The following is a 19,184-nucleotide window of genomic DNA, read 5'->3' as shown; positions in this document are numbered from 1 at the left end:
TTAGCATAGCAAAGTGAGGATTACAGAAATCAATAATGTCAATATTTTACCTACATTCTTCCCACAAGAAAAGCTTGACATCTGCTCATTAGTGCCTATTGGTAGATCTCTGTCTGTCACGTGTTCCTGCTTCCTTTTACTGGAACACTGGAATTGCGTTTTTCCCTTAAAGCCCCGATTCTCAGCTCGCGAATTACGAAAGCCAGGACATGTTGCCTGTCTTTCGGCCACTTAGCCGCACTTCATTGGAATTCTCTTCCTTTAGATATACGTCTTATGGTGGATCTTTTTGTGTTTCATAAACATTTGAAAGTTTGGCTGTGTCCTCTTTAAGGGCCATTTATCTGCAGAGTTTCCTTGTTTAATTCCAGTGCCAGGATGGCCCCTCAGAGATGATGAGTGCGCTTTATAAATAAAATAAATAAAGCATGTAAATGTAATACCAAATTGTATGGAAATTAGCATTGCATGCTCCAAGTTTATTTTGATTCTTGCATCTATTTTTGCATTAAATATGTGTTAGACATCTGTGCAGTATCCAGTGTCTGTTTTGTTTTGTTTTACACTCCAACGCTTTGGGAACAAATCGGAAGACCAGAACAATCTGAATGCACAGCTCACATATAAAATTGATTGGAGGAGTACATTCTATAATGTTTCTAAACAGTGAGCCTAGTTTTAGGAGGTACAGAAGGAAACAGATGACAGAACTGCTGCCCCTGACCAAAGGTCCAGAGTTAATATCAACCTGAAAGCAAAGAATCTAGGTGCTCCGGTGTATAGCTGTAGATGGTCTGAAAAACTATCATTATTCTGAAGTTATACTATTGACAAAGGCAAATCCAAAAAACTCAATGGTGGAATGCAATATGTGCAGGTTCAGGGAGCCACACTGACCTTCAAACGAAGTAGCTGAACCTTTTCAAGCCCATTATTTGACACTGCATGGGCTGCTAGTGGAAGCCATGTCCATACTCTAAGACGTACACATTACGTATAAGGCATTCTGGGCCAAGATCTAGGCTACTACCTGATGTAGCCAGCTCCGTAATGCACTCCAAACAGGGCTCACCTGTATGACCTGCTCACACAACATCTGCTAACAGCAGTATACTTGATCACTCACCAGAGGTCTTTGTGAGTAGTTGGTTCAAGGTTCTGAAACATGCTCAGTACATCCCTGAGAGTACAACCAAACAGCTAAAAACAGAACTCTTAACCTGACCTGTCATCACTCTTATTAAAGGCAACATACAGCTTATTTATAGCAGCACTTTTTCTCTACAGGCCTTCAGAGCACATTCCAACACATCCCCCTCCCCCCCCCCCCCCCCCCCCCGTTTAACCAATTTGGAAATTCTAAAATGTGCCAATGGAAGAATTCTGTTCCCCCCACAAAACAGGTAATCCTTGCCTAGATAAATCAACAACCTGTGCGTAGCAACGTTTGCTAATGCAGAATGAAATGGCAGCAACGATAGTGCATTTGGCTCTATTGTAACCAATATAAATAACTGAGTACATTAAAACGCAAACAGTGAACTGCCTCGCCAATGGCCTACATAAGGAGAATAAATTACTCGTAGGAGAAGATAGTGATATGTTTTTACAACGCAGAAAGGCATTTCCTAGAAAATTAATGGTATGAAACAGCCATGTAATACAAAACTGAGAAGATGAAGCCTAAATCTAAAAGCATAAAAACCAGAAACATGCACAAATACAACAAATAGCTGGAAAATAAAAGACAACAAAACTGCTGTCTGCAAGATAGCATATGTACGTTTTTTCTGCTTAAAAAGTCATACAATTATGTATAATTAAACCAGGCATTTTTCACACATTTTTTTAAATGACTGAACCTTTTTTCACCATTTCTGATATGCATCCGTGATACAATATTTAAATCCGCCTATGTTCTCTCGAGCAAACCAAGTTTAAAAGCAAGTGTTCATACCACGACTTCAAAAACATGTTTTATACAATGAAATTGTACACCAATGTTCACCAAATCTCCGGTACACAAACACATGAGATTTTCAAGAGGCTTGTTCTATATATGGCGGAAACTGGTCAACATTGTATAACTTTACTCCTCCCTCAGTCTATTTAGCTCTCTCCAGTGTTCGAATAGTTTTTGTAAAGTGGATGACACTTTTTACTCTTCCTGGGATTTATTTTTTGTAATTTCCCTGATTTTTTGCTACTGTATTTTATGATCATCATTGTACACGTCTCAGTTGGGCTACCATTATCCATAGTATGCAATTTCATTTGTTGAGCAATTTTTTAAGCTATAACCAATGTATTGTTGTGAAATACATACAATGCTTAATACAGTATCTTTCCAAAAGTGAGTGTAATATTTCAGTTGCAAGTACATCATAACCAACTAGCATATTACCTGCATGGAAACATACATGGGTACCATTACATTTTAAACTAGAAACTCACCATTTCCTTCAAGCAAAAAGTTCACAAGAGACAAGGAAGACATCCGCTGCACCTCCAAGTCACTAGACTGCAGTAACGCATGGTAGGGCTCCAAATAATCTTCAGGCAATGGGGTATTCACTATATAAAGCGAGGAAGAGGTTAGAAATCATGTCCAATTTCAATCAATGTTCTCAGACCTTATTCTTACCAAAGGCTTATTCAATGTCTGTTCATAAAGACGTTAAATGTCAAGATAGGAAACTGATATAAGCCATAAATCCAATGCACACACAAGCCTTATGTCTCAAAAGCAGCACACACAATTGCAGCAGTGAAATGAAACACAAAATAGAGAGAAAATACATGTACCAAAGAGAGGTAAGAAAGACTAGCGGTATCACTGTTCACTGTACATTTATTATGAATGCAGTCTGTTCAGCTGCCTTACTATCCGGAGACAAAAATGCACAATGTTTGTGCTTGAGCAACTCTATCAGTCAGCCACTATTGTAGGAGAGAATAGCTGTCAGCAGAATGCCTATGGTTGTACCTGTCTTGTTTCGTCCAGGTAGCATTTAGTACAAAATGTATTATAAACGTCTACGAGAGGCTTAGAAAGGAAGGCTGGCCAAGATACTCCTGTTGCCTGCATCAAGGCAAAAAGTATGCCCACAGCAAAACTCTTAAGACGCATATTGTGGCAGCACACCTTGGGGACAACATGACTTAGTGATTTATTTTATGCATGGGAATGCATTGGCATGTTGAAAATGGAGGCATTAATCACGGGAGGGTAGAAAAATACAACCCATGCCACTACACTGGCCCTCCTCTAGACTATCACAAAGTACATGTGGTGGACTCAGAGGCTATCAGCAAGTCTGCTCGGCACTAGTCTACATTCTTCTCTTACCAACACCCCCACGGCACTCGAAGAGGCTCATTCACCAGCAAGATACTTCTGCATTACTACTTGATTTGTCAGCTTCCTTTAACACCGAGTTTACCAATACTTATGGAAGTTCTTAGTGTCATGGGAACCACTTTCTCTGGCTTGAAACTTTCTAAAGCAGCAGCACTTTTAAAGTTCACAAACCACATTTCAAGTGTGCCATCCTTCTGTCACATGTAGAGTCTTCCAAGGCTCTTGTCACTCTTGCTTTTTAATTTGTATTTGATAGCTTTCGTGCAACTCATCCAGTTTTTTGGTTTCCCTCTTTCAATGTTTGCACATGCACCACAAATTGCATTGAAAATCTCAAGTAAACTTTAGCAATTGTCTCACAACTGTCCATGACTGGAGGTGTTTTAATCAACTGAAAATGAATAGTTAGTAGACTGAAATACTGTTGCTTCTGAGACCTTCCGCATTTTGGGAGCTTCCGTTTTGGCCTTAGTCTCTTGGTGCTAAGCCTAAACGTATTGCGTATGTAAGAAATCTATATGTAAAATGTGATTTTCTACTAAATGTGTCCAACCAAAATAATTTAGTATAGTCTAATGTCTTTTTCAACTGCAGTTTCAGAAATAGATTATACTCCTTTTCTCAAAAAGTACAAATAGTGAATGAATGTTTTCATCTCTATAGGCATTGATTATTGTAATGCAGTGTGTTTCAACCTACTGCAATTTATTTTACAAGTACTTAATTTGGCTCAGACGTGTGCAATCTGACACGAAATGATCACATCTCTCCGGTACTGTCCACCTTACAATGGCTTCCAGCGAGGTAACAGATATTGTTTAAATCTATGTTTTGTGCACAAAGACTTTATGACTAAAGGTCTTCCTTTGTTTCATGGCTTCAAATGGTGAAAACATCAATGTCTCAGATCAGCAGAGGCTTGTCTTCTCCAAAATCATAGGGTACAACATGCTACAAAAGGAGGCAGGACTTTTTCTATAGTTGCCACATCCAAATGGAAATCTCTTCCTATCTCTCCCCATGCTGAGTGAGGTTTACTGACATTTAGAAAGTCTTCAACAATATGGCTCTTTTCTATAAGATGAATTAAGGGTAACACTTTTTGTCTGGATCAAGAACATTGCTGCAAGTTTTTTTTAAAACCCAAATATTACATAATAATCAGTCATTTAAAAACACATGTAATAATAGATGAGTAACAGTGAATAACATGGAAGATGTTCACTGAGGAGCTCTGAGTGGTACCTAACACATAACACCAGAGAAGTTTGAGTTGGCTATGATGCCACTCAGTACCGATCTTCAATTTTATGTTATATATGGATCCCTAAATTCTATCCCCTGGTTTTATCTGGGCAGGGGGAGAGGAGACAAGGGGGAGGAGAACCATGCACCAAATAGCCTTACTTGCTTTCCCCTCCCTGTTACATAGTATGTCTGGAATCTTGCCATGTGATAATCTTTCCCATCCTCTATTGTCAATATACCGTTCAAAGATCTTCCCAAATATTCATAAATAATGTACCTAGTGTCCTGCTACCTACTCATACCCCCCTTGGCATTTAATATCCCCTGCAAAACACAAATTAGGAAAGAAAACCTGGTGTCCCCTCTCCCAACCACCCTCTTGTCAATGCCTTCCTCACCACCAAAAGGTATTTTAAAAGAAAATACCTGTTGACTGGTCATCCTCCCTCACTAACCCCTGTGCCTTCCCTACCTCCTTATAATCTGAAAGTATGCTGACAACAGCTCTTGGAGACCTGTGCCAGATAGACTTAGAATTCCCTGTCAGAGTGAGTCTGCAGAGACCCAAAGTAGACAGGAGAGCTGGTGGTTGGCAAAAGTAGACCACCATCTGCATTCTCCTTCTTCCATTACGTCTGTGGAGATCCAAACATGTGCAGGTGGGAGGGATTACCATCTGCCATTCCACTACTTTTCTCGAGCATCTGGAGAACATGGCACTGCAGGAAAACCCCAGGGAAGGGAAAATGTTTGCCTGGAGACATAAAAGCAGTGACAAAATACTTTTTTGCTTTAAAATTGTTGTTACATTATAGGAGTGAATAGCTTGATTCAGAAAACAGTATTCATGCTAGTAAATGAGAGCAGTACATAACAAATTAATAAACCATGACACATGTAACTCATATCTAATATTCAAACCAAAGCTACAATAAATACTGTGCCATTTAAACCCTTGTAAGCACTAGAATCGCTTCACTTACAAAGTTTGCAATTGAATGTGCTTTGTGGTTACAATGTGCATAGTTGCTTGGGCTAACATTAATGTTTCTTCTCTGCATTGTGAAAGAAGGATTATTTTTATATATCATGGTTTTTAGAGTTACATCATTATGTGTAAGTGCCCGAACTTGCAATGATGGGTCCAAGCCACAGTCGAGAGCCACAATGAAATGAAGAGGGTGATTATCACCTCCGGCTGCACAACAAGGCTATTAGCACTCCAGGTTACAGTACAATCCAAAGAAAGAAAAAAGTGCAAAGCAGCCGCAGCCTTATTTGAGTTTTTCACATCTTTATAACGCGCAACAGAACCGTGTAAGTGTCATCACACTATACAACAGAACAACAAGCAGGGCTGTGTTAACCTGTTTCATAGAAGAAACAAGTAACCACTGGTGGCAAAGAGAGGAAGAAATTAAAGGACATGAAGTGGGTATCCAGGGAATTTAAGGGGAGGGTTGTGAAAGAAGATAGAGACAGAGAGAATAATAAGGAGAGGAGCAACAGAAGAACTTCTAGTGAGAGTCCTTGAGTACAGAGGATCTAAAAGTTTAGGATCAGAGAAAAGACAGCAGTGGAGTGGGACGTGAAAACAGGCAAGAGATGAAGGGATGATAACGTAGGGTTAAAGTAGACTGAGGTAGGACGAGGGTAAGCAGGAATTTAGCAAAGAAAATTCACTTAGATACATTTTAAACAAGTAGATGTTTAGTGCTTTGTTAAACTGGAGTGGTCTTTAGAGCAGGGGTTCTTTACCCTTTGACTTCTGTGGACGCCCACTTAATCATAACTGGAATTGAGGACCACCACTGAATCATTATTGGAATCAAGGGCCCCCCCACTGAGTCATTACTGGAAGCCATGGAGCAGAGCTTAAATAAAATCTATCGGCTGAACCTCTAAACAAAACACAGAATTACAGAAACCTGTTTTCATCTAACAAATACTATACCCTGACCCGACTGTTCTGATATGGCCTCCGTGAAGAGTAACACTCCTGCTGCCAGCACTGAAGAGTGAATGATGCGGACTTTGTCCACATATCGTGGTACTGCCGTGGTATGCAACGCTTCTGGTATGCAGTATTTCAAAAGTTATAGGAGATTCCCGGGGATGCCTTGACCCACACACCTCTAGTAGCTCTTTTAGGATATGACAGATGTCCCAACGGCTTACCGGAAACTAGTGACTCTGGGCCTATTACTGGCGGGACGCAGAGTAGCGATATGCTGGATAATAGACATGGTGTATTGCAACATCCAATCAGGTGCTTACCATGATGTTAGGCAGCCCTGTAGTCACCCAAGGATATACGAGACCCATATCAGGAATACTTGGTGCGTGCGAGAAATTATGAGGACGAGGAGAGGGAGGTGAGTGGTGCAGGTCAGTAGGTACTGAGTGGTAGTCTTGATTGCTGGTTTTGATGATTGCGGTAGTTCTTGCACACTTGTCCGCTGCATAGGGCGGTACTGAGTGTTGAGATGGAGGCTCCTGTAATACTATTCGTGTGCTAACTCAGTAGAATAAAGTATGTTGTTCCCCATGAGCAAAAGTGGTAAAAGTATATTTAGCTGGGATGGTACTATACATATTTGCCATTGAACGTAGATTGCTGCACAGCATATTCACCTTGAATCAGGGACATGCTTGCTACAAATCTGTACTCGTCTATACCTGCCCTAAGTACGTGGTCTGTGCTAAAACGAACATCCTGCTTTGCCTGATTGTTACTTAATATGAAAATAAAGTTTAAAAAGTATTCAATAAATAAAATACACAAATGATTAAATATTTTATTTAATTCATAAACAAATGGAACACATTTACATGTTAACTTCAATGGGGAGGTTGCGACTTTTCTAAACTGATCTGAGGCCACCGATCGTCATACTATATTATTTGTGAAGCATTTGCACTGCTCCTACATTTCAAATTTGAGGACACCAGCTTAATATTTTAGCCTCCAGATGTAAATCGCTTCACATTTACTTAACATTTTCAAGTTTTCAAGTTTACATTTTGCTTGTTTACTTACATACACTTTATCAATCTGTTAATATTGTGTCATTGTCTAAGGAGTCAGGGGCCTACTGAATAGGAGTTGGGTACCCCTGCAGTACCCGTGTTATGTTTCCGAGCAAGGCAGCTTATTCCCTACATTGTCCTAAAAAATAATATTTCAGCAGTGACTTTGTGTACACATTTGCATGCATGACAATGTTGGATTAGTTTCTCTGAAACTTATTTGTTTTTACATCCAGCTTCGCGCAACATTATCACTATGCCTTGAACATCATGTACTAGGCCTCTTTACGCACTAGGTACAAAAGTTGCCTATCTTATTTATTCAGCTAAACTGCGCAAACTTGTTTTACACCCCTTGCCTTCCATGGGTGCACGGCAGGAGTCGTCTGCGCAAACTTGTTTTACACCCCTTGCCTGCCTTTGGCGCACGGCAGGAGCCGTCCGCGCAAACTTGTTTTACACCCATTGCCTTCCGTTGGTGCACGGCAGGAGCCGTTCGCGCCAACATAGTTTAATTTACTGCGGATGCGGTCATCCTATCTTCGTCCCTACAGGTGCACAGCTGGAGCCGGCAGCATCGCCTCTACCACTTTCCTATTCTTCTAGCAGAGAACGGAGTCTAGCAGTTCTTTTGCATCCTGAGCTGGGGATTTTGGTTACCGCAGGCGCGGTTATCCAGTTGCATACACCCCTTCTTCTCCTAGCTGTGAAAGGAGCAGAGCTCTGTGTGCCCGACCCTCCTAACCCTCCTTTTCTACTCCTCATCCGCAAGGAACGGCAGTATCCCCCACCCCTGACATGAAGATAAGCCAGTTCATGGACTTGAACTATTCTCTACTACAAAATCGAACAGGGGTGAGTGTGGGCTTCTCTGTTGTCGTACTTCTATTGTGGAACATCCAGAACTACTGTATGCTCCCCATTTCTTATGCTACACCCTTAAGGTCTTCTATTCCTTCCTGTTTTACAGATCTTGGGTTGGTCCTTACTCCGGCACTTCTACAATACAGACGTGGTATCTGGTTTCTGTCATCCCTACCCCGCCACCTTTGAACACCACCCCTGTCACCTGTCTCCCCGATTCCCAGAGCATCAGGTGTGGTGTATCTCACATCCCTTTCCCCTTGGGATCAATCGCCCATACTGCGTTATTCAGTGTGGAGGATTGGTCTGAAGGTGAGAGGGGGGACTCTCTTCGTTTCTGCGGTTCCTGGAATTCAGGTGAGTGGGATTGTGACACTCTACCATCAGGTAATGGGGTTGGATCGTCCTTAGTGGGGATTCTTGGCTCTACACCTACACACACTTAGAGTAGGAGTATGTTAGATTACCATATTTCTCTGGGAACAAGAGAGCACGAGCGACTGAGCGAAATATTCTGTACTGTTTCCGCGATTCCTGAGGAAAAAGGGTTCAGTGGTTGCCAGAAACGGTTCCCTTCCTGCTAGGTTAGGTGGGCTTACAGTGGCACTGTGAGCTAGCTGGTCTATAGGCCAACATATCCTGCGAGGGTGTCCTAAATGAGTCTTGACACCAAGCCCTTAGCTTATGTTGTCTAAACAATGAGCAGATCCTACGGATTGGTAGGAACTACACAACACCCCGACCGCAGGTTTAAAACCTCAACATCTCAGATCACCTGGCGCAGAGTTCCAGATGGCAGGGCTTTCACCAGAGAAAGGCTGTTTGACAGCTTTGTAGGAGTTGAATGTTTTGGAATCCATTTTAAGCTTATCAATACTCATCAAGTACTTTGCACCGCAAGAGGGTTTGAAACAGACTCTTCAAAAGTTCAGATGTTGACTGTGAACACCCATGTAAATGATGAATCCTAACTTAAACTGTATTCTGACTTTTAGAGAAAGCCAGTAAAGTTCTTTTAGTACATGAGATATGTGGCCCAACATTTTGGTTCCAGAAATCTTCCTAGGACACCTGGGCGGGTGCTACCATCACACAGTGGTAATGGAAAGCAGCTTCACTGTTGAGCAGTGGCTTCATTGATGAGCGGTGAAGCTCCTGCTGTTTCCCCTGGTGCTGATATGAAAAGACAACCCATTCCCCCTTCAAATGTACTGTATTCCGGCACCGCAGGGAAACAAGCCTGACGTCCGAGACCAGGGGAAAAAACAAACAGTGGTTTGTCTTTTTTCCACCGCTTCTGTTGCAGTCAGGATTATAGTCTCCTTGAAAACAGTGATTGGTACAATAACTTTGAGGGGTGAGCTAGTTTTCTATTCATATCAGCATATGGAGTTACAACAGTGGCTGCACCTCTCCACAGTGATGCTACTTCCATTGCCACTGAATAAAGATTAATCCTCTCCCTTCACTGAGCTTCACAGGTCCGCCTATAATGATGGGTAATAGCCCACAAAAGAAGCATTATGATGGGTGTTCCACTCTGAGTGCACATATGTATTACAGGCCCACACCACGTAAATACCTCAAGGATCCAGGCACAATGAAGACATATCCTTGAAGGTTTCATTTAGAAAGTTAAACAGGCTATTCACCACCTCCCAAAGGATTACTAACAGCAACATTTTAAAGCACTTATCGAAAGGGACAGCATTGGCTTCTAACTTCAGACTCGCTGGTAGTACTTTCCACCGCTTTGCTCAAATTACATCCACAGAAGTGCCACCAGACCTTCATTTTATGAAACAGAATGGGGAAGACCCAGCGGGCAGAAACTGGATTAAGACAGCTAGGAGGAATATGTTTTTTTTTAGCTGCGTTTGAAGTATGACAGGCACTCAAATTGGATTCAATAGTGTGCCAGTGGACAGAGCCACGGCAAGGGATGTCTGACGTCCTGACTTGAGCTTTTATACTAACCCTGAATGCCCAATACTGGACACCTGTGTCTGACTGAGAACATAAGGGTGGGAGCCAGAGTTACAGCAAATTTACAAACCCCAGCCTACATTGCAACAGTGACACCGTGAATCAGAAGTCTAAGAAGGTAAACATGTTTTTGGCTAGAGGAACCGGATAACTGTGGGCTTTTATTACTTTTGTTCCATTAGGGCTTAATTATAGTTCCCAATTCAGAAAATAGTCAAAGGGGCTTTTTACAAGCCCACGCGCCGCCTGTGGGGCACTTTTTCCACATAAAAAGTGATGCACTGGCGGCGAAGGGGCTTGTAAATAAGCCCCGATGTTTTTACTGATGTGGGTGGTGTATGTGGGAAGAAAAGGGGCCAAATTAAGCAAACCAGTGAAATCGCAGATCAGCAACTAGGTCTGCTCCCACTACCATAATCTCAGTACTAAACTTCAGAGAGGGAAAGGTGACAGGCAGGCACAGCTAGGTTTCTTGCCTATTTTGCAGAACTCCAAATATAACTGTCCAGGTTTGTGCTCTAAAAATACCTACAGAAACACACATCCTTCCAACAGACGTGCACTCAGTATAGTTCAAAGGTATTGTGCACCTTCAGGATTATTTTTCTGCTATTACAGATATAAAGTCTAAAGATTAAACTGTATTTTCCCACAGAAATGTTGAACTTCACAGTGAGGAACATTCACCTCACACGCATCCCACATCAGTATGGAGAATCCTGTAAAAACTCCCCTAAAAACATTTAGTGTCACCCCATCCTCTCTTAGCTCCCAACCCAGGTTGACTCTCCGTCAGTAGGACAGTCAACCCTAGCACAAGTGAGGTGACTCGTCCGAGCAACACAATCCCAGTCACATCAGGATAAGAGCAATAGACCATAAAACGTCACTGATTAGTCTAAGAAGAGCACATACTCACAGTGTTGACTGACATGCAAATAGTACAAAGCGGCTGACTGCTGTAGATCAGGAAGTTCTGAAAATGACAGGGTCCGCAGGGCTTCCAGGGATTCATTGCTAAGTGGTGACTCTTCGAAATCTGGGTGATGCAACAAAACATAGAGCAATTACTAGTGCACGTAAGGAGAGCTTAATGCATTGCAAAATACTGATTATTCTTCAGAGTGATGCCCACAGGGCAACATGCACACCTAGCAATCATCACCAATAGGTATTCAGAGGATTTACAAATCCACCACCATTCTAACTAAATTAAAAGAACATGTTTGTTTGGAGGTTAGGCACGAAACAAGACTAATCATGAAGAGGTATGGCACCAGAAAAAGCAGCAAAACTGTTGGGACTGAACCAAAATAGCACAACTGCAGATAGCAAGAGCTCTATTATTTTTTGCTGGCTGTATCCCAGTTAAAGTTTAAATTTGGTCTGGTTTCTTAACTCTCCTTTTGTTTCATTCAGTCACAGTTTTTTTTGTTCTAACCCACCAGAGCTTTAATTCTACCAATAGTGGGAAGGGCCCAATTAAAGAAACTAACCTCACTGTATGCCAATTTCATATACTGTGCTAATCAGGCGTCACTAGTTAATAAATAAATATCTTAACAGACTTAATTCTCTGCACACACTTTACAAAAGGCCAGAATACTGGATGTCCCCATATAAATGATTTCAAAATGGAAATCACAAGAGGCCCTGAATTAAAATGTCCTTTTGTTCCCTCATGCCAGATTTGAAGCTTGGAGAACGTCCATCTAATGACAACTTGTTGTTATATATTGCGTGACATCACTATGCCACAGATAATAGGATATGGCATTATTACCCAATACCATGGTACAAATTGCCTGCTCACTGGTGAAAGGCTGAGTCAAGCTTCCCTGGGAGTTCTAATCTGAGACGTGCAAAAAAGACACAACCACACACATTAGGCTAACTGGAACCACCCTGAAAGAATAGAAGAACAGAAAATTGAGCATCATACTAAATGTTTGCATTTAATTGCATAAGGGAGACCTAAAGAATGGAATGGGGGACATACTTAATTGAAAAGAATGGAATGTGAGACATACTGAAGTACAAAATACACAAAGCAGTTCCAGGCTAAGAACCTTAACTGATCGATCACCACATTTAGGGGCTGAGGCACATCAATCATCTCTCTATTTCTCTAGAACTCTCTCACATTTTCAACATCTAAGTTTTATATCATATCAAAACCCCAACAATTAAATAACTATCCCACTTAGAACTATCCGCAGACCAGCACCTGACAGTACAACACTCCTTTTTTACTGACATTACAAAGTCATTAACAAGTACCGACCAGATAGACATATCAAAATATACAACCGCCAGGAAATGCATATTAGAAAAAACATAAAAAGGAAATAAACACTTAAAACTCTAGAAAGAACAAAGTCATGAATTAATATGGCAATACGTGACATTGGCTTGCCTCTCCAGTTCACTCATGACCAAAAATGTCTCACCTCATAGAATTTAGATCTCCAAACACCAAACATTACCTGGTCTGACACCTATCCAAGCTTGTTCACTTTTCACCACTCGTCGCTCTCTAACTGAATGGCATTTCCTTTCATCTCATAGACAACGCCTTTCAGATCACACTTCAACATATCCCTTTTCAACCAACAACTTCACCCAGACCACATCTCCATAATTCAGTATAGACCTGTTTAAACATTTCAACTAGTCGAAAAGAGAAGTTTGACCCTGGGCAGCAAAATAATTCATTTTTCCCCCCCATTTCAGCCGTTACCCAAATATGGAGGTTGGAACTTTATCATAGGCATTTTAAATACTATATCCCATAAGGCAAAGTGATAGTTTTATTATTGGTCACATTTGCCCACTCTTTAATGTCTAGTTATGATTTGTTTTCAACATTAACAACAAGAACGTTGTAATAATAGTTCTCTGCGATCCCACAAAGACCTTTCCCATTCTTTATTTATACTCACCTTTTCTGCAAATGTTGTAGAGTTTTCCTTGATATTTTGAAAGTTGAAAAGAACTTCATACACACCTTTGTTTAACATTAGTGACTGTGTAGCGGAATAACTACCACGTGAACAGCTATTTTAGAAGCTTACACAGTTGCTGGTGCTTACCCCAAACTGTTTAATAAAACATCTAAATAAGAAAAGTAGTCTTGTGATCTATGCCCTACGTAAATTAGTCTCTTATATTAAAGTGTGTTCAATGGACAATTTCACAAATTTAACCTAAAGCCTACACATTCAGTTTCACCCTCATTAATACATTCCACTGAGAGTAGTAGCATTTGCCTAAAGGTTCCTGGTCTCAAAATGATTCAGAGACAACCTTGGAGGTACAACCTTGACATTTTCAGACACATATACGTTTTGCCAAATGTCTCTATCTATGAAATTTGTTTTTTTGATTCTCAGAGTAGTCCAGAAGGGATATTTTAATTCCATTGTTTTTCCAATACAAATGTCAGGCGGCATTAATTCCACAAATTTCACACTATCAAAATAATAGCTGGTCTTCACCATGTGCAATTCAACAATGCTAGTGCAGTGTCATCGATGATAAAATCCACAATGGAATCCTCACATTCTACCTACTCCTTCTTGCATTCCCAAACAATTGTTTTCACATTTTCCATGCTTTCCTGTGGTTCCGTTTCCTCCACGATTACATTAACCTATAAACCACATCTGTAACACATACAATTTGCGCCTTGTGTAGTGCAAGATTTTTTTTTTAATTTTCTTAAGGCCATGCTTTTGTGTTTTGACAAGGAGAATAATCTCATGGCTCATCCAATACCTGGACTGACTCATACTACCTCAATATTTGGTGATATCTATGGCCTTACAGATAGGGATGTTTCCGGCTAATCTGAATATTTTAGTTTGCACATCTCATGACCAGCTTGTCTCTACTGAGCTACTCAGAAAAGTTTTCAGATTTGCAATGTGATGTGAGTACATGGAGCAAAGCTACATATGTATCCCCTGACCATACTCTCCAACCTCCCAATCGGCTGTTTGCATGGCAAAATCAAAAAATTTACTGGTTTCAAAACAAGGAAAGATTGTACAAAAAATATTTTTTCCAATTTGCTACAATTTGTTTGTTTGTACTTTCAGGGTGCGGAGCTGGCGGCTCTGCTTACCGCTTCATGTGGACTATGTTCATTGAGGCATTACTCCCAAGAGAATCATGCTGGGTGCCTTTTAGCAAAAGAACGGCTGGCTGTCCATCGAATGCTGGTGCTCCTTGGACTAAGGGTGCACACATGCATGTAGGATGCATTACGTGCCAACGTGCTCGCTGTGAACTATGACTCTCGGCAGGTCACAAACTCTTGTGTGTTTCCAGAGGGACAGCGAGCATCTGGGATTATGAGTATAACTTCCTTGATACACCCTTTGATAGGCAATTGTGCTTACCATGTTGCTGAAGCCAGGACCTCGCTACATGGATTCTATATTTACGTTGCAAAGACCAGTTTTCTTTTTAAAGGATAGTTTGTATGGACCACTGGATGACAGAGAAGTATCCTGAAGTTGTGCTGTTGATGAAAACAAACTTTGAAATATTCCCTTTAATATGTATCTCAACTGTTAAGACAGAGGGTAGAGTCTACTGAGGGATAACAGAGTAATATTCTAATGATGTGTTGCTTATATAAACAAGCTATTTTCTTAACATTTGAAGCCATTTTTTGTTTCATTGTGCTATTGTTAAAGCCACTAAAAAAGGACAGTGTGTATGAAAAAAAAAACCATATTTAACTTTTTTTTAAATAAATCTTTTTATTGGCAATATAAAAAATACACACAACACCATATAATGCACATGTCATGCAAAATGGGGAAAAAAGAGGAGCAGCAAAAGATAATGCCAGGCATGAGTTTCTGGTTCTTTTAGCATGAATTCAAGGTACAAAGCATACAAGATGCTTTAACTTCTTGGTTGGTATTAAAGGAAGTATACACTTGATACTGGAGTATCTCTATAGATTTTTGCAGTGGGTATGTCTGCTGGTCATGTCATCCTCAGCTCCCTGTCAGTCAGTATGTAAGGTTTTTGACAACCCACTTTGCTTAACTAATGGACTGAACATGGGTGGTCTCAGGGTATGCCTACGGTATCCAACGGATCTTAGTTTGGTGTTGAGGGATGTACCTTATGTTTTGATTTGGAAAAAAAGATGATTGTGATTATGTGTGTTTGATGTGGTCCTGATCTTAGTGTACATGGTCTGATCGTTATTGTGGTGCTATAACCTCATTCCCGTGTTGGTGCTGTGATAATGTATCGTTTGTATGGTCAGGAAACGTGGGGTCTTTTATGTTTGAGTCTGAGGAGCCACTGAGGGTGGAGCTTAGTTTCTTATGCATGTAAAATCATCAGTCTGGTTGCGTCAATTGATTGGGGGAGATGTTAGAATTATTTTGTTACAGTTGTGATTTACTGTCCCTGTATGGCTTCAATGATGCTGCATGGCTTCAAAATACTCAAAAGAGAAATAGTTATTTGTAACTCTTTTGTATCCCATCATAATTATTTCTGTTTGCAATCTTGCAGGTGTTAGTACTATGGGTGTCTTTCAGAGTTTGAGGATGCACAATTTATCAACTGCTAGTACAATGGTGAACCCACATCTTCAGTGTGTTTTCGAATCCTCGATGTCGCACTTGTCTTGCAATAGGACTAGTGATGCTGTGTTATGAAATTTAACTCCACATGACTTTCTTATGTGTTCCCACACCAGGCCAGACTATAGGATGGGTATTATGTGCAGTTTGGTTGTTTTCACCGGCAACATTGTGAGATGGTGACCTGTGCCATTCCTGCGGGATTTACAAGTAACTAAACTTAAGCTTCTCTGAGTCCCTTGTCATGAAAAGGTAAAATGTAATTTCATCCCTCCTTGTATAGCACATTGAAAAATACAATGTCGATGTACGCCATGATATATGTACGTATAACAACAAACTTGCATCGCTGTTGCCGAATCCACCCAATATGACATCTTCATCAACACTGAGTCAGAGATACGTGGTCGGGCAGGCCCTGCAACCTAGGCCTGAGGCAACTGATTGACAGATCATAGGTGGGGTAACACATAACCCTTAGGAAAAACAACCAAATGGGAAAAACCAGATCAATCCCACAGATAGGCAGCGACACCACAATGGTCTTAGGAGATTGGCCCCAATAAAACACTGGAGGGGCATGCGTTCCCAAAACCAGTTAGATGCCACTCTAAGTTAGGAACACTCAGCCAATTAGAACACAGCATGCACACCATACGCATTGATCACAAGCTCCCATGCGGGACATCTGGACATGTACCCACTGGCCCCATATTGTGTCCACACAAGGTCGAGACCCACCTGCGCTTCTTACTAAATGACCAGATTTATGGCCCAGTGACTAGGCCCGGATTTTTGTCTCCAAAGAAATGTACAAATTACTTTATGACGCTTCATGTAATGTATAAAAAGACGGCCGAAACCAATGTGCTATGAGATAGTCTTCAGACCCCAACTTTGCGCTGCTCTCCCGGCCTGTGCATTTAATTAAACTAACTGTTCCTGTTTTTCGAAACGCCTCTTGTCTTTTATTTTTCAAGGAAAATTCACATTTGAGCAACAGGGTGTCTGATTTGCTAGTATATCCATGCATGGTTAGAGGCTAGGCCAAACATCCCTTGAAGCTTAGCAAAGAATTTATTTTGGACATGATCTATCAAGATATTTATAGTAAGGTTGCCTTCTTCTGCCCTTTCCCTTCAGTATATTTCCTGCCCCCAATTCGGCACCCTCCATTGCCCCACAAGGGTGCTCCATCACGGATTTTCTCATCAACTTCCAATAGTTTACGGGTTGTTTGCTAGTTTATTGTAGTCAGCATAGAGAAGAGAAACCCAATAAACCCTTGAGAGCTTACCGAACTATAAAGTACTCTGAAAGGATTTTTTTTTCATGTAGTTAGAAACGTATTTCAGAACAAATCTAGGTAAGACAGGCGCAATATGGTATATCTAACCATAATAAAACAGATGTGGAGTGTATCAAATCACTGATAAACTATTTGAAGGATGCAGGCAAAAGTCTTTAAACAATAAGGCCTAAATATACAGAGAGTTTGCATCAGGTTTTCATTACTTTTTTTAAAGCAGCCTGGCACAAAGTCTTCTGCTAGAATTTAAAAACCAATAGAAATCTCTATTTGCATTAGTTTGGCAGTCAAAGTAATGTAATGCAGAACAATGTGCTGACTTGCGTTACATTGCATCAGGGGGCTGTTCCACATATTATGCATGGGCGTTCCCATGCAACCAACTGTGTGTTTTTGACACAAATCCATTATCTACAAAGAACCATAGACAGGGATTCGTGCCACAATCCTGTGCCTCCCTGTGGCAGGAATGACAAGTAGAAATATTTTCATTTCTCCTTGTTGGTTCCTTTGTGCATGTGTTTCATTTTGCAGCACACATGCAAAGAGGAAAACACCTTAAATCATAGTATTTGTGCCGGAATGAACCCCTTGTGCACATAAAGTATGCTTGCTACAACGCAGACATCCCTTTGCCTATGGCACAACGGTGCCTGCACTGGCTCATGGCAGCAAAAAGTGCGCCAGCACAGGGAGAGAGCAGAACTGCCTCACTTCTAAGTAGATATGGCGCACTTCATGCAACACAGCACAGCAACTTTACTTGCTGCACTGCGCTGCATGAACTCTTTTTAAATATGCCCCTAAATGTTGATCAAATCAAAACTAAGGTATCCCAAAAAAGTTAATTCAATTGTACAAGTAAAAAGTTATTATGCAAGGTGTTAATCAAAGAGTCAGCATATTGTTTAAAAAATTCAAAACATCGAGCATACAGGATTCATATTATATATATATATATCCACACAAGAACTCCATGAAGGGGGCCCCCAACCCTGCAGGGCGGCTTCTGTTTACGGGAATGGAGTGACCCGTTAAAGCACGACTTGCACACACAAAAGGAAACACAGAAGCCCGATGCTGGATTCCATCAATGCATTTATTCCTCTGGGAGAAGGCAGCAATTTAAAGTCCTTACGCGTTTCAGCAGATTGCCTTGGTCACAGGTGAGTAGGATTGCTTGCAGTATTTGAACTGTTATGTCACGTAGCTCAACATTTTCCTGCATATACCAGCATGCACCATCATTATTGTTCCAACTCTGTATTGTGGTGCACATTTAAATAAAACTAAATAGTGTCACTGCACCACAAACACGAGTTCATATTCAAAGTGCATTTCTTCATATTCTTATTTTCAGCGCACCAAGCCACATGATTTGCATGTAAAAATTATAAGCACATTCACAATCCATGTTGCTGCTCCTCATTGGCCTATCTTGCACGACAGTCCATAATCTCCAAAGGGAGGCAGTTGCTTCCCTCATCTCCCTTTCTCACCTTTCAAAACCATAATTGTCACGGAAAATCCATTTCCGTGACAAAATCCAAAATCCAAAATCCAAATCCTAACTATAACTATCTACTGGCGGTCGCCAGTAGATAGTTATAGTTAGGACCTATTTTCCATAGGAAATCCGCAACATTCTATTTGGAATAACGTTGGCGCCGGTTGATGAATCCTCGCAAAATTTTCAAAACTTTTGGCCAGCTCCGCTCTGCTCCTACCCTGAAAGTTTTGCGGTGATCCGTCAAGCGGGGGACGAGAAAAA

At 40.9% G+C, this 19,184-nt stretch overlaps 1 protein-coding gene across 5 annotated transcripts in view; it reads right to left on the bottom strand.

Moving 5' to 3' along the window:
* The window catches only part of LOC146820739 (uncharacterized), a 669,677-nt gene that overhangs the window by 445,656 nt on the left and 204,837 nt on the right, over positions 1–19,184 (bottom strand). For all 5 annotated transcript variants that reach the window (XM_085611515.1, XM_085611516.1, XM_085611512.1 and 2 more), the window contains exons 2-3: positions 11,409–11,528; positions 2,455–2,574 (exon numbers count right to left, since the gene is read on the bottom strand). In XM_085611515.1, the coding sequence (XP_085467641.1) occupies positions 2,455–2,497 (43 nt within the window). In that variant the 5' untranslated portion in view covers positions 2,498–2,574; positions 11,409–11,528. The remainder of the gene's footprint in view (positions 1–2,454; positions 2,575–11,408; positions 11,529–19,184) is intronic.

This window comes from Triturus cristatus, chromosome 6 (genome assembly GCF_964204655.1).
Source record: "Triturus cristatus chromosome 6, aTriCri1.1, whole genome shotgun sequence".
Taxonomy (NCBI): Eukaryota; Metazoa; Chordata; class Amphibia; order Caudata; family Salamandridae; genus Triturus; species Triturus cristatus.
The sequence above is the reverse complement of the archived record's forward strand: the minus strand, read 5'-3'. Positions and strand labels throughout refer to the sequence as shown.